The sequence below is a fragment of the Plutella xylostella genome, chromosome 19 (genome assembly GCF_932276165.1).
Source record: "Plutella xylostella chromosome 19, ilPluXylo3.1, whole genome shotgun sequence".
NCBI classification, from domain to species: domain Eukaryota; kingdom Metazoa; phylum Arthropoda; class Insecta; order Lepidoptera; family Plutellidae; genus Plutella; species Plutella xylostella.
The window spans coordinates 7,950,502-7,966,148 of record NC_063999.1 but is presented as its reverse complement, the minus strand read 5'-3'; the positions used below and the strand labels follow the sequence as shown (position 1 = coordinate 7,966,148).

Genomic DNA, 15,647 nt, shown 5'->3' with positions numbered 1-15,647 from the left:
AGACAATATCTATCGGATCGCTTTTTATTCAGAACATATATTAGATTATCACACCCATTATTTGACAAATTAAAAATATTATACAGTCATTGCAATAAAAGTAAATACTGGTCACATAAAAATCCACCGCTAATACTAAACAGTTTTAAAAAAATTCAGGAAATTGAAGAAACATGTCCCATTTTAAGATTTAAATATATCCCACTTTTTGAATTCCCCTACTGTAGTATACAATACACTCCCAACATAATATTTTCCATAGGTATAGACAAGCAAACTCCGGCCGCTAATTCAGTATTTACCTCTGAGATTAACACTAAGTGGAGTGACTGGCATTTGTTCTTCACTGATGCATCAAAACTAACCGATTCTTCCTGCTGTGGTGCAGCAGTCTACTATCAAAATTCAAAAATAGAATTAATGTTTGTTTGCCCCCCAGAAATCTCCGTTTACACGGGGGAGTGTGTAGCCGTTCTTGAGGCTTGTACTTTTATCGAAGCCCATAACATTGATAAGGCTGTAGTTTTTACTGATTCTCTGAGTTGCTTACAAACTCTAACACAATGTCCTTTTAAAAGTAAAACCCACTGTAGTTACACATTGCACATTAAAGACTGCCTTAGAAGGTGTAACGATAAAAGTCTTAGAGTTGTTCTGGTATGGATCCCAGGTCATTCTGGTATACCAGGCAACGAATACGCAGACCAGCTAGCAAAAAGAGCTTCTTCAGATGCCAGCAGTGACCGAAAATATTTCCAAATTCCCACCTATGACCTCCTTAGCCTCCCAGCTAAGGATAGTTTGACTATCTGGCAACATGAATGGGAGAAATCAAGCCGGCTCAAGGGCCGATTGTACTTCTCCATTCAACCGAAGGTTCCTCATAGACCGTGGTTTTTTAAATTTAAAAATCTTCCTAAATTAATTGTTTCCATCCTGTGCAGAATTCGTTTGGGTCATTGTTGCTCCCCTGCTTTTCTCAATAAAATAAAACAACGGGATTCGCCCATGTGTGAGTGTGGACAGGACGAGGGGACTCTAGATCATGTTTTCCTGAATTGCCCCATTTTTGGTTTAGATTCATTATATCCATACCTATATAAAATCAAAGTTCCTCTTCCAATAAACTTTCATCAGTTGTTATTAAATTTTCATGACCCTAATTTTATCATCGCTATTAGTAAATTTATTGTTAACAACAAAATCAAGTTATAACTCCATTCCTCAAATAGTAGTATAGATCTATCTATATATATGATGTATTTATCTATTATGTTTATTTATATACATTCGTAAAGTTTTCAAGATCTACCTTCAATAAATTACAATTCAAATAAATACACATGCAGTGTCATGACATGATACTGGCAGAAATTGTTGGCACACCCGACAGATTGCCATAAATAAAATTTCAATTCAATTCAATATGTTAGGTATATGTTTACGTTTAAATAAATACGGGACGTGCAACGTACATAATAAATATAATGATTTTATTAATATTATCGACTAGATCAGGCTACTACTTTCATCATGGAATAATGTTATACTTATCCAACTTCTGAAGTTTTAAATTGCCATTCCGCAACAGGGATCTGCTATGCCATTTCGAAATGCTATATGTAAAGGTTCTACTTTATGGGTATGCATTTGGCGAGTAATGTAATGAAATAAAATACACTGTTTAAAAGATCATTGTTTTATTTACATAACATAATTTGCCTGGAATCAACTTTAGGAATTTTATGTTCCTATTACCTACTCTATTCTATTCTCTGTTGGGGTGTAAGTACCTGCACCTGGCTCTTTAGATGTGCTAAATCTAGATAGGTATGCAGGTTTCCTTCACTGTAAGTGTGATGGTATACATTTTAATTAAATTCAAAGAACACATTGGTACATGTCAGCGCCGGGATTCGAACTGCAGAACGCAGTTGCTCTTCTCATATTTGACTTACGTATTTATCATCCTATGGTTCATAGAAAATATTGTCAGGATTTTGCGTGTTCTTGTTCTGCTGCTTCTGCAGGTTCCTGATGAAGAAGTGGCACGGGAGCCTGCCGGGGAGGTGGAACAGGAACCGGGTGTGGTTCTCCCCTTTGTCACATTTGTTCTATATCTTCAGCAGTTTCAGCGGTATTGAAAATATTAAATAATTAGGTTAGGTAATGGAAAATGAAATAACAACTACTATGACAAGATTGACAAGCAAGATTCAGTGTTATTAGATTTAAATATTCAAAAAATATCGATTATAGTGAATCGAATAAAGAGAAAAAGAAAATGGTTTACTATGGATAAAAGTCTTCAAGACTTAAATATAATGATATTTTATAAACCAAATGTACTAGTTTTGGCACAAATAGTACCAGAACATGTAATTTATTGATAAATAAAATATCTTTTGTATTTAAGAATGTATCGATATTTCTATTCGATTACTTTTTTGCTCGGATTTGCTGGTAATATTCCAAGGTCTGGCACCACTGTTGTTACGTTCCGTTCTCTATATGTTTGTTTTTACGTTCCATTATCCTTAGATTTAAATATTCTTCATTTATCATTTTTTCTTTTCCCCCGACTTCTAAAAATATTGTAATTACTGAAAATACCTTATCTACACTGTATTAATAAATGGTGAAAACATGGTTCTGAAACGCTCCAAAAAAAAGGCGGTACGCCCACTGCCGTTCTCCTTTAAACATGTTTACAAACTTAATAGCTTTACAAGCGAGTCTGCGTTTCCCATCATCTTCCACTTGATGATCTACACGTGTCATTATAATGTATTTAAATTGAGTGTAACTCAAAATATACAGCACAATGAAACTTAACGCAGTTATGTGTCCAGTTTACGACTCATCTTAAACAATTCGATGGTCTTGTAGCCGTAATAAAAGAAGTCGTTAAACATACAGCTGTCTGAATTTGTTAGTGTCACTATGTTGAAAATTTCGTCATGATTGGTAAGTCGATGTATTCCTTTAAATGGGTGATAGAGGAAGATTTTGAATATTCCTCAGATAAAATTAAATTAAATCGAGGAATACTGCCGGACACAACACAGCTAGTAACACAGATAAAGATATTTTCAGCTTCCTCTTTATTTTATTATTTATTAATATAAAATGTTTTTTTACAATAAAGACGTTTACAGTGTGACAAAAACCAGTTTAGGTTTGACCGCACACTGGCATTACTCATTAATAAAAGTATCTTTGTAATTTTCTTCTTAAAATTATTGAAAAACTCTGAATTGTTTGTAAACAATGATCTAAATAGTGTCATCGTGTCTCTTCATCCATATAATGTTGAGATTAATTTGTTATGAGGTAGTTCTTTATAAGGTTCTTTACAGCTACGTTTTCATGAAGTTTCCTCCGGGAATTTAAAGTTTTCTTTTTTAACATTTCATAATTCTTATAGAACTATAATTCGTTTGATCTATTTTATAACAATGTTAGGCCCAGTTTCTCTGCATAATGAAGTTTTAATTTGAAGGAATGTAGAAATCTACGAATATTAGCTAATTATATTTTATGGCAAATCTTCCTATCTTAATATGCGTGAAGCTATGTTAACTTGCTTCTTAATTAGATCTGTTACCGCTGTGGTGACTACATCTTTCTTCTCTCACTGCACTAAGTAGCTATGCCCGCTACTTAAATGATCACATCAAGATTTTCAAGATACTTCAAGATTATTTTTATCTTGGATGTTGGTCACTACTCACTTTATTACAAGCAAATGATATTAATGGCTAACGATTTTCGTGTTTAATTTGATACTTTTTACCCGACTGCCGAAGAAGGAGGGTTATGTTTTTTGTAAGCATATTATTTCCTACTACATACTTATAGGTAGGTACTTTTTTCGTTGTTCCACTATCATAGATCGAAATGAGACTCAATTTGTTTCTATCAAGCAAGTACACGCGTCTCTACTGATTGTAAAATATAACTTTCCTTCTACCTGCACTTTATTGCCTATCACACCCAGAGTTTATTTATTGCCCATGGCCCTTTCTAGTCTTGCACCTTGATATTAAACACCATTAAATTAATTTGACTTTGAAATTTAATGGCTATTCCTATCGAATGTACAGAAAATTATTTGTTAGTTTGCTTTCTAACTAAAGAAAAGCAGGAAGAAAATATAAAAGATTTTTTTTACACATAATATAATTATTATAGTGTCGATAATCACAAATAATGTATGGATCACAATCGCAAATCGGCAAAACTTAACACATTATTTTCTTTTATACGTTTGTGTTCAATCAATTATTCACTTATTTCTCTATGTCGCTCCCGTTTCGTTTTCGACGGCTATCCTAGCTAAATGTTCCGTTTTAATTAAAAGTTATGACGCATCACAATTGCCCCCATAGATGTCTACACAATACATTTCTTTGCTATAGAAAGCACTAAATTGTTGATTTGTTGACGGCCCCTCTATTTTAGTTTGACCTCTGCTGCTACTCATCCAACCATTAAGACCTCTGAAACGCCATTGATTTATGCTTTTTTTTCGGTCGGTGTAGGTCTTCATTCATTGGTGGGTTGGTTTTATTGTCATGCGCATAGCCAGTTCTTACAATACGGTCGTCCGCATGAATGAATGCATAGTGTGTGTGTGCACCTTCCTTTTCTTTATTAGAATCTTTCGACGGATTACTGCTATCTTATGTTAGATCTAAGATAGTTTTTTTCTGTTATTTTTTTATTGCATTTGTCGGCTTGTATTTTTTATCACTTGAATGCAACTCGGCATTACTTGTGTAACTTGTGTTCAGATTCAAGAGCGGTAAATTCTTAGAAGGGACATCGTATGTAATGAATTTAGTCTGGTGGTGGCGCCTTGATATAAAGTTTTAATTAGAACAATGTGTCAGTACAGTCCGCTTCATAATTATACATATACACTTTTGAACTTTGTCTAACAAAAAAACGCTTTTTATTCAATTATTCAATTTGGGAGTTTTTTGAGAAGAAGGATTTGATTTTGCATCACATTTGTAAGTACATATAAAATATGTCTGTAATTAATGTGTGGTGATCTACTATAATATTGATGGCTTCCATGTCGATGCGTCCAGTTTAAAAATACCTGATGCTATTGAAATAAACGTATACAAAAAAAACCTTAAAATGCACATATCTGCATGATCGTTTACTTTATTATTTGAAGTTCTTATGATCGTAAATGATATGTCGCTGCTCGCGATCTCGTCAGAATGCAAAATGACCATTGGGGACGGTTATGTAGGACATTGAGCCATATATGGCGATTGCATTTTACAAAGTCGAATACGACTCGTACGCATGTTATAAAATTTCTCTGGTTTATGCTCTCATATATCCGTTGTCTTGGGTTTCATGTATTTTGTAAGATTCACAATTAAAATAACTATAATTAATGATTTCATCTGTGTCAATAACTTTAAACTTATATTTAACGCTCAGTAGCAAAATTTACTACATTATTATTCAAATAGATAACTCTGGAAGCTGTTAGCAGCTTTCTAAGCACAACTGTAACTAATTACAGCTTTCTATGCCCATTAATGTTTTAAGACAATCCAGATTTCTACTTCAATTGAATCCTATTTAAACGCAAATTGCTCTCTTCAAATACTCTTCGGCTTTGGTTTGTGTGCACAGCGCATTTGCTCGGTACAGTGGCGTACTGATCCAGTGTCATTTCATTTCCTTTTACATACATACATGTTTTATACTCTCAGGGTTTTTCAAGAATTTCCAAAAGAATTAGAACGAAAATTGCTTTAGAATGACCTTTTGATGCACTACTCACCCCCTTTCGACTTACTACCTTAGGTACTTACCCAGTTTTTAACACAATGTATTCCTTTGGGATCAAATTATAGATGATGTTTCAGACACAGTACCTGTCACATGCATTTAGTCCCATGTCAACGCTGCTAATTCTACAGGAATGTTTGATGAGAATTTCTTTTCAGACAAGTGACTTCAATTTAGAGTATGATTATTCAATCAACGTGTTTATTTAAAGTTTTGTTTACACTACAACACTCTTGTATATTATTATACATGTATACTGTCGTACCTTGTCATACTTACAAATCGCCTATTCATTAAAAATTTACTATGTGTTAGTTTGATAAGGTACAAAAGAGTATATCTAGTGATAGAACTGTTCAAGTAGTGTTTCACATAAGTTTTATTATATGTATAATGTAACGTTTAACGTTCAATGTTTGTGTGGCATTTAAAGCGGGCCAAGGTGGCCCAACCCTAACAGTCGCTTTGTTTGTGGGTGCGGCTACGAGTAGCTATTTCACGACAGTTTGAAAGCCTTTCCCCATATAACATCTTTATCACTCGTTCGTAAAAACCATGAAATGGTTTGTTTTCTCTAACTGTAACGCGTTCTTGTCTACTTAATTACTAACTGACGTTATCTGGACCACCTCAAAACCAACAAAAGTTGTGTTCTTAAATATTTTTAATACATTGAATCCGATAATATTGACGTTCATTTGTTCATAAATTTCATTATTTATGACACGGTCACCGGATAAGAAAGTTATACCTGTGTCGAAATAAGTTAACTCATATAACATATTTTGTTAAAACGTTTATTATTCAGTTATTCAATGTACGTATCAAGACATACTTTTGCTGTGGATGATCATCTCTAAACGACAGGTATCATGCAATCGGTACTTTTGATACAACGAGATAGAGTCGCGGTTAGCGCAGCAGCGCTACAAAACTTAGATTTTCGTAAGCTAAAGTGACCCCATGTACTTTTAATGTATCATCGTTACAAGTTAATATACAAGCAAATGTTACGTTAACGAATTACGATTGCCGTGCGTAAATCCTCGTTCCATATTTTTTATACTCATTATTGTGTGCCACATTTTTCTGAAGAAGGTAATTATACTAAGTTGACCTTGTAATCAATCAATAAAATATAATATACATTACACCTGTTATTCTTGTTTATCCAGTTTAAAATTATTCAATATTACGTATATTATGAGGTGGTTTGACAAACCTTCAAGTAGTGTTGTAATGTATTTATATTTATGAAGCAGAAGATAATAATAAGCTTTGGATGTAGGTAGGTAGTCATTCAATTTACTTAATTATGTTTACATAGCTCACCGTACGAAACACTATAGTCTAGAAGTGGATGATCTTAATTTAATTAATATTCGGCCAGGAAACTCAGGGTTTAAAGCGAAATAAAATTCTCAGTGTACATTGACGTTCAACCATTAATTTTTGCTATTATACATAGAAGCCACTTTCCTTAAACAGCAATGAACAGAGCGCCAGGTCTCATGAATGGTTCATACTTCATTCACACCTCGCTCATGTTTTTTGTTATTACCTTGCCATTTGTGTCGCTATAGTCAATTGAAAGTGCCATATCTTCCTAAATACGTGCTAGGTCTTTCCTACCCATTGTTTCATCTTGCGTCACTAGTCTGGACCTTTTTGCTATTACACTTGTTTTTTTTTTATCACGCATTGACTGTTTGGGAACTCTCATATTTTAATATACTTTATGACCTATAGTTACTTTCACTAGAATATAATACACATGCTTTTTGCACTTTCAGAGAACACTTCAAAAAAAAATTGAAATTCCTTCTACAAATGACGCAAAACTCATGCATGGCCTTTTCCCATAATTTAGATCAGGTTGAATCCTTGTTTACTTTAATAATTTTTTATTGCTTACTGCGACTGCTCTTTTCTCCATCATTCTTCACCTAGGATTTCGTATAGTATAAATAAAGGTTGTACCTACAGTCTTGGCGTCAGGCGTACATTCCATAATTTGTAATTGATATGACCATAATGTTTAATCATCTCCCACTACTGTACGACTACTTTTAACTACTTTTATAGCTGCTGCCTTCCCGTGGACCCTCGCATGACCCTCTCAGAGGTTAACTAGTAGAATTCTTCATATATTTATTTGTATTGATGCCGTTAACTTTCGTAGCATAACTGTTGTTGGCTTTCATTATAAACAAAATGAATGTCAATGTGATAAAATGAATTGATATCCAATAGTTGTAAATATAAAATGGAGGAGATGGAATTCTCGTTTTACATCACAAAAGTGAATTTACGACTGATGTGTGACCACAACAAAAACATCCAACGAAATGAATACTACTTCCAATCACTGTAAACGGAAAATTATTACCATAAAAATGTTCCACACGAAACATAAAATCGAGAAGATTATTCATGCATTGAAGCTCTTTTTATATTTCTATGGTACGTGTATTTTCCTCTGTGATGATAGCTTTCATTTGCGATTATGGCATTATAATGTTATGAAGCAATTTCAGCCTATCAATGCGGGCTTGCCTCTCGTATAATTCATCTTATTTCTGTATCTCATGCGGCCTCAACCAGTTCTATGAGCTAAGCTCTCAGCTGATAGACGTCAGCATCCGATGTTTCTTAATCAACTGCTTGAGGGTATTAACACATTTTGTTTTATTTGTCAGAATAAAATGAGTGTGTTTATTTTACAACTAGCTTTGGCCTGCGAGTTTTGCGTCGTGGCGATAAGGGTTTTCCAATATTTGTGCAAATAAAAAGAAAATGGAGGAATGATATTAGGTACCTACTTACACTAAACCGGTACATTACATTTCTAATTAAAAGATGCATATAAAACATATTTGTTTAGGAAGTTACAGCATCATAGGTACTTATTGCTCAACTAACTTTTATCTTCTATTCCAATTATAATTATTCCCTAAATCTGCCATTAGTCATTGATGTATTATTTTTGTATGCCTTAAGAACGTATATTCAAATATGGTTAAATTTTATTCACTCCACCTTACCACACTAGTCATCACAAAGTAGACCAGTCGGTACATTTATTTTATTTTTATTCCATGGTCGATTATGAACGCCACAATATTTTATCTGGTCTCTTTGCCTGTCAGCAAATGAGGTGCCAGCAGTTGCACTTTTTTTTTCACGCATAATTTTTTCCTATCCTTTATTACTTTATTTATAGGTATAAAATAGTACGGATCACCTATAAAAGCTACACGCAATGTTACTTTTACACTTATTTCAACGGTTGTGGTATGTTGTTCCGTTCGTTGTATTTGATCACCTATCAACGTTCTTGGAAGTAGTTATATTATGTTTTCCTGTGGTTTAATGTTTAGATCGGAACCGTTTGATTATATTTTACAACACCTAAAGACTTTCAATGATCTTATAACAGCGTATGTATAAATTTTATGCGTATGCTACTTTCTTGTTAAAATCGCTACTTCTATGTAGAGAGTTGTAATACATTAATATCTTTGTAAGTAATCTGAACATTTAAAATAGGCGTTTCATAAATTTAACGCGGCTCGTCGATTTTGCATTTAATTTCAATGATACAATCTGTAATTATACTACTTTCATATTTGTTTAAGTCTGATTAACCCACCCACTTTTACTAATTGAATTTTAACAGCTCATATTTAAAATAGTATCACATTGAATAATTCACCTTCAAGGAAAAGCAATATGGCAGATCTATAAAACAACATGCTCGAGGAGTTTCTTTCGCCATTTCTTTCCTCCTCAATGACGGGGCCTTTGTGAATTATTATATTATGGCAATGGACAAATAATTGTAAAATTTTACGTCCAATAAAGAATATTTCATTTCATTTCACATAATTTCGCTGTGGAGTCCATAAAATAAAACCGAATGAAAACATCATAATCATTCTGTCCCTTCAGGTTTAACCTATGTCTATGTGATGCCTATCTCATGCCAAGATTCTCTCCAGCTCAACTGATGCGCAAATCAATTTAGCATGGCTGAGATACAACCAGGAATATATGAATTTCTTTACAATGTACATTTATTAGTAGTGGCTTGTTGCTTTGTAGTAAAGTTGCAATTTGATTAAAACCTTTCCCTTGTTGGAAGTTTTTGATTATTGGTCGATTTGAACTATCCGGACTTAGATTATTAAACGATACGCGGGTCTTGTTCGTATCTGTTGTATAATCGGCAAGATAAATGTCTGACCACCCATGTTTTACATGCTTCGTTACTTTGCGCTTATCTGGAATCACTTCCGTAGTTTTAAAACCTCTATGCTTTGTTACAGGCTCGGGTTGGCTTGTTATAGGTTTCAACAAAATGCTGATAATTCTAACAGAGGCTCATTGTTCTTGCATTAGTATTTGTATTACTAAATGTATGTAGTTGCTGCAAAATGTATGCTTTTATTTGTTTACCTAACTTGTTTTCGCTGAAAAATATATCTCAACAACGAATAACTTTCCTATTAGTCATGCTGTATCATATAACGCCGAATAGTTGATGAATTTACCCGGAAAATCAATTCATAATAATTTAGAAAGCGCCGATAAAATCGATTTTTCGAATCGATCATTGTTTTCCTTTCATCTGGCTGATTAATTTCAGACCCGTCGCCCAGGTGTCGTGGTCGTGACCAATAGCCGATATGGACATACTTTATTGCGATAAATATAAAAGCAGCATTTTTTCCCAGATAATTGTTAGTAAAGTTGCCTCTTGTTCTCTTCGTGGGCGACAAGTCACGAGAAGTATATAAAAAAGAAACGTTTTTTTTTTCGTAGTTGACTTTGAGCATATTGATTTTAGGGTTCCGTATTGGCTCTACATTCTGAACCAACGTGTGTTTCAATTTGTATTGGATGCCGGAGATACATTCGTAGGTATTTATGAATAATCAAATAAATATATCATCGCAGTTAATGATAATACCTTCACTAACAAACATGATGAAATTAAACATGATGTAAAGAAACAGGTTCTAAAATGTCTTCTACCTTTTACACGTCGATGACATACGCAATATACGCCTGCATCTACAACCTACATACATTCAACACCAAAAGCTCGCAAATGCACTAAAGATTTTCAGTATGGAGATTTAGTATGACCTTCTATGAATTCAATTCAATTTTCGATCCATCATACATACTTATTAATTAAGACAGCAGAGACATGCAAGACAAAATAATAAGTTTAAGTATTGCACCACAATCACCTGCCACAAGACACGATAATAATAATAATAAATATCGATTAAATAATCACTACCTCATTTGCTATGCAAGGAAAGCGAAAGTTGAGTGCTTAACTGCCGCCAAGCAATAAACTAACGATAAAATTAGATGTTCAACATCACAACCTCATACTCTACAGTTTGTTTAAAGAAGTCTGGGTAATGCACGGTTGCGAAACGGACCATAGAGTAAATATGGCTCTTATTGAATAAATGAGGGTTGTTCATGTTGTTGCACGATTTTCATGACTACCGACTTTCACACAGTTTTTGTTGTATTATGGCAAGTTAACTAACTGCTAGTTGTATGCAGCGATCATATACGATATGTGGTTTTAATCAGAATTACAACAATGGTATCATTTTATCACGTACGACTATGACCCATATGATTTCTGTTACTGGAAATATTAATGTTTGATTCGTTTTCACGATAATTTTGGTTTCATAAAAAAAGGATAGCAATAATGGCTTCATTTACCGCAAAGCCGATTAATTCAGCAGCTGCTTACTCGATAATTTTCACATTTACTTGGCAAGATATTCTGAGCCGCGCCGCACCGCCCAAAGGCTCGCCGTCCGGCCCACTTCGGCTGCACATAATCACTAAATTACCGATCCGATTTAGTATGCGTATCGCAAAAATAAATACTTACCTGCTTACGACCTCGCCGCGGCCGGTCCTACCGCCAATTTTCACCGTAAATCTCGCATAAACTACAATTATCAGTACTTTATCAGAAATTGTTTAAAACATGTTCGCGTTTCGTCGACACGTCGCCACCGGTTGATTGGATGATCGACACGTATGCACACCGTTCACTTTACTCCTGTCCTCTGGCAACTCCAAAAATCATGAAAAACTCAATTCTGCCGCATTGTTATACGGTCTTTAGGCTTCTTTCAATCTAAACGCAACGGTATGTGTAAAGTGAATAAGTGGTGTATTTTTCACGAAGCACTCTTATTATTCAGATTTATTGTTACCTTTTTTCGGAACTGTCCCAAGGCTTGCAACCTGCTGTGAATTTTAAACAGACTCTTAAAATTTTTAAGACGTATAATTTGTATCGCATAACGCGTTTACTTTTCAAGTAACTGTATCTGCGGTGGCTTTAACTCGGTTCCATCTGTAAATGTCAAGTCTTCAGCCGCGGGCAGTGAGCCGATCACTCAAGGTAGATTGTTTTTAAGTGGAAAAATATTAATTGCCTGATAATATACGTTGTCTGGCGCCGTACTTCCAGTGTCTTGGATAATTGGATTCTCTTTGGGTTATACATCATGTCTTTTTGGAATACGCTTTGCATACAAAACAGCTATTTCAACACGGGATGAGGATCGGAACAATGGAGTTGGAGTCACTTCAATCTGTTTACATTATTCAATAGAACGGATTTTCATGATGTCCTACACCCATAACATCATCAGACACCATATTTTTTAAACATATACATATATTTTAAAATATTAGGTTTAACGGCCCTGGAATCATGTCCTTTTAAGCCATTTCTATATTTAAATTTTGAGACACAGAACAGATTTCATCACCTTTGGATTTTTCCTCATTTATAATTTATTATTTCTGTCCGTTACAGGTATGCAAACCAGACATAGACTGTGACTTGCCCGAGAACAAATGGCGGTACATAACGAACTTCGTGTGCCTCGGCGGGGACGCCAAGAAGCTGAAGCAAATGCGACTCTCCTTCCCCAGCGGTCACTCGTCCTTCTCCGCTTATACTATGCTGTATTTCTCTGTAAGTATTGTTATCTTTTACAGTATTGCAGTGTTTTTTTTTTACTCATTTTCCAATTAATTATTTCCTTTAAATCTATCCACCTATTAGCACCTTGATTTTAGTCCCTTTTGTAAAGAAGATAACAATATGAGACTATTACACTAACAAAACTTGAAATGCTCAAAAAGGAAAAAAAACCTGACGTGTGTGCTATTCCATTCCCTTCAATAAAGACAGATACAGATTTCTTATTCCATACCACGAAAACTACCCGACTATAACCAATCCTAACCCCATCTCCAGATGTACCTGCACAAGCGCTTCCTGTGGCGCGGCTCGAAGCTGCTGCGTCACTCCTTACAGTTCCTGCTCATGATCCTGGCCTGGTACACCGTGATGACGCGCGTCTCCGACTACAAGCACCACTGGAGTGATGTCCTCGCCGGCTTCGCTATCGGCATCTTCTATGCTGTTATTATTGTGAGTTTCAAGTTGTTTTTCTGTTACAATTACATTTACAATAAGTACTCTTTAACTTATAACTAAAACACTATAAAAAGGCAGCCTTCAATGAATAATTAATATGCAAATGAAGTTGACTCTCTGCAGCTCCACTGTACCAACATTGTTAAATTTAAATTTGGCAGTTGGTCTTGGTCTGGTTGGATGAGGAATGCCGAAGACATTGTATTGCTTGTTATTTATATGATATTTCTCCTGCTCCATCTACACTATTCTTAAAATGTGATATATTTTCCCATTTCAGTTTGCCTTCGTCTCGAACCTCCGCAAAACTCAGCGGGTGAGAACACCAATCACGAGCCACGAGTCTGAGCTGACGACCAATGGGAACACGCGGCCTGGCGCCGGCTGGCAGGTCTGACCAACCCCGCCCGGCTCACAGTCTCTTAGCGAAGACGAGCCCTGACCCGAAGAAACTCGAGTCTCTTGGATCTCACACCAATATACCATCAACTAACTGTGTTATTCAAGACGGTGTTTAACTTACTGGACTAGATAATATGGGAAGCTTACGATATCAGACGATGATACATTGCTTTAAATTTGCCTTATGGTGTGTAGTTCTGTTGGAATCAGACTTTGTAAAAATCGTATATCTGGATGACGTTGTTGTGAAAGTGCAATTTGTAAGGTTAATAATAGTAAGTGATCACAAAGTGCGGGATATGTTCGGGTAATTGTTGTATTATTATTAGGTACTAACTCGTTTGTTCCTAGGCGTTAGTTACAGGCTTGAAATGTGTCTGAATTGTACCGAAAGTTACATAATACTTAGTTTTAAGAGTTACGCAATTGGAGTTATCAATACCCGTTATGTCAATTATTTAGGTTTAATAAGTACTGACATGATGTAAGGTTTGTGTTTTGTCAGTCACTGATACGTAGTGAAACCAAATTATCTGACACACTATACATAGATAAAAAATATTGTTATAAAAAGGACTCTCAAAATAATAGCAAATGTATACGTATTACGTATGTACTATGTACCATCTATCATTAGGTTAGATAATTTGGTGGGACTGTTGGTATTAATATTATATTATGTTATAGGATAACAGTACAGGATAATTAAATGCATTTTACGTTTGACTTCTAAGATGCAAAATTTATGAATAAAGTACAATATCTTTGTGTAAGTTCTACTTAAAAGTATTTACATGCTACTTAGTCGAAAGCTGTTTCTTTCTAGAAAATTTATTTATTTTAGACATTTTAAAATGTTTAATCAGGTTAAAGTACAAATTATATTTCTTGGCAATCTGCAGCTCTTGTGCAGCATTTTAAATTAATGCAATTTCCTTTCATTTACGTCAGTTAAAGTTTTAAAACTGGTTGCTCACACGCATTTTACTTTACTGCTTTTTATCTTTTACTCAATGCACTGTTTTTATTTATTTTAGAATAACTATGTAGTTTTTAAGCTTTGAAGTCTGTAAGGCTGCGAAGAAAGTGTATTTTTATTCTGTGATATAGTGTTATACATAATAAATTTTAGATGTAGTAAATAGCTTTTACCTTTATGATAATATTGGTTTAATTAATATAAATTTTAGGGTACGGTGCTATAATAATTAAAGTGAAAATTAATACAGCACTAATCGTTGATTCAAAAAACTGAATTAATAGTCATTTATATCGATACCTACGATTTGGTCTGAATATTTTTTTTACAGTGCGTTCAAAAATATAAGTCGGTAATGATCTACAGTGCCTGCCTACCCTTCTAGTTACTTTTATGTGCAGTATCAAGTATCTTACCTACAAACAGTTTTTAAGTCACACTTAGAGATAAGATAGAACCACAATTTTATTATTAGTAACCGATTAAAATATGATATTTATAAAACTTGTTTTAGATTTAAATAAATATTTAGTTATTGACATGTTTGTCTTTTACTTAATCTTCAATACTTAATACTAACTTGCATCATAGGGATAAAATACACTATAAACATTTAATTTAAAATTTTAACAAAATATGACCGTTTTTAGTTGGTCATATCCTGATGGTCTGTTAAATGTACTTAAATGTTGCAGAAGACATCATTAAGCTAGCCTTTTCCGTTAAGGAGTAATTTGGTGCTTTTCTCAGTGGAACCTTTTCATTGTCCGTGAGTGTATGATGTTCCTAAAAAAATATGTTTTAAGATTTTTGCAACAAATAGTTGCCTTAGAATATTTTCCTTTCTCTATTTTCATGAAACCTTGTACTTACCGCAGAACACAATAATAAGTTAATTACTCATATAAACTTGTACTGTACTAAATCTAGTTGGGGGCG

General features: G+C 34.2%; 1 protein-coding gene across 1 annotated transcript in view; it reads left to right on the top strand.

The window, feature by feature from the left end:
• LOC105387945 (putative phosphatidate phosphatase) overlaps positions 1–15,249 on the top strand; it is a 52,924-nt gene extending 37,675 nt beyond the window's left edge. Inside the window, exons 4-6 of the mRNA XM_048627955.1 lie at positions 12,698–12,859; positions 13,145–13,321; positions 13,608–15,249. Coding sequence (XP_048483912.1) covers positions 12,698–12,859; positions 13,145–13,321; positions 13,608–13,724 — 456 coding nt within the window. The 3' untranslated portion in view covers positions 13,725–15,249. The remainder of the gene's footprint in view (positions 1–12,697; positions 12,860–13,144; positions 13,322–13,607) is intronic.
• Positions 15,250–15,647: the final 398 nt, after the last annotated feature.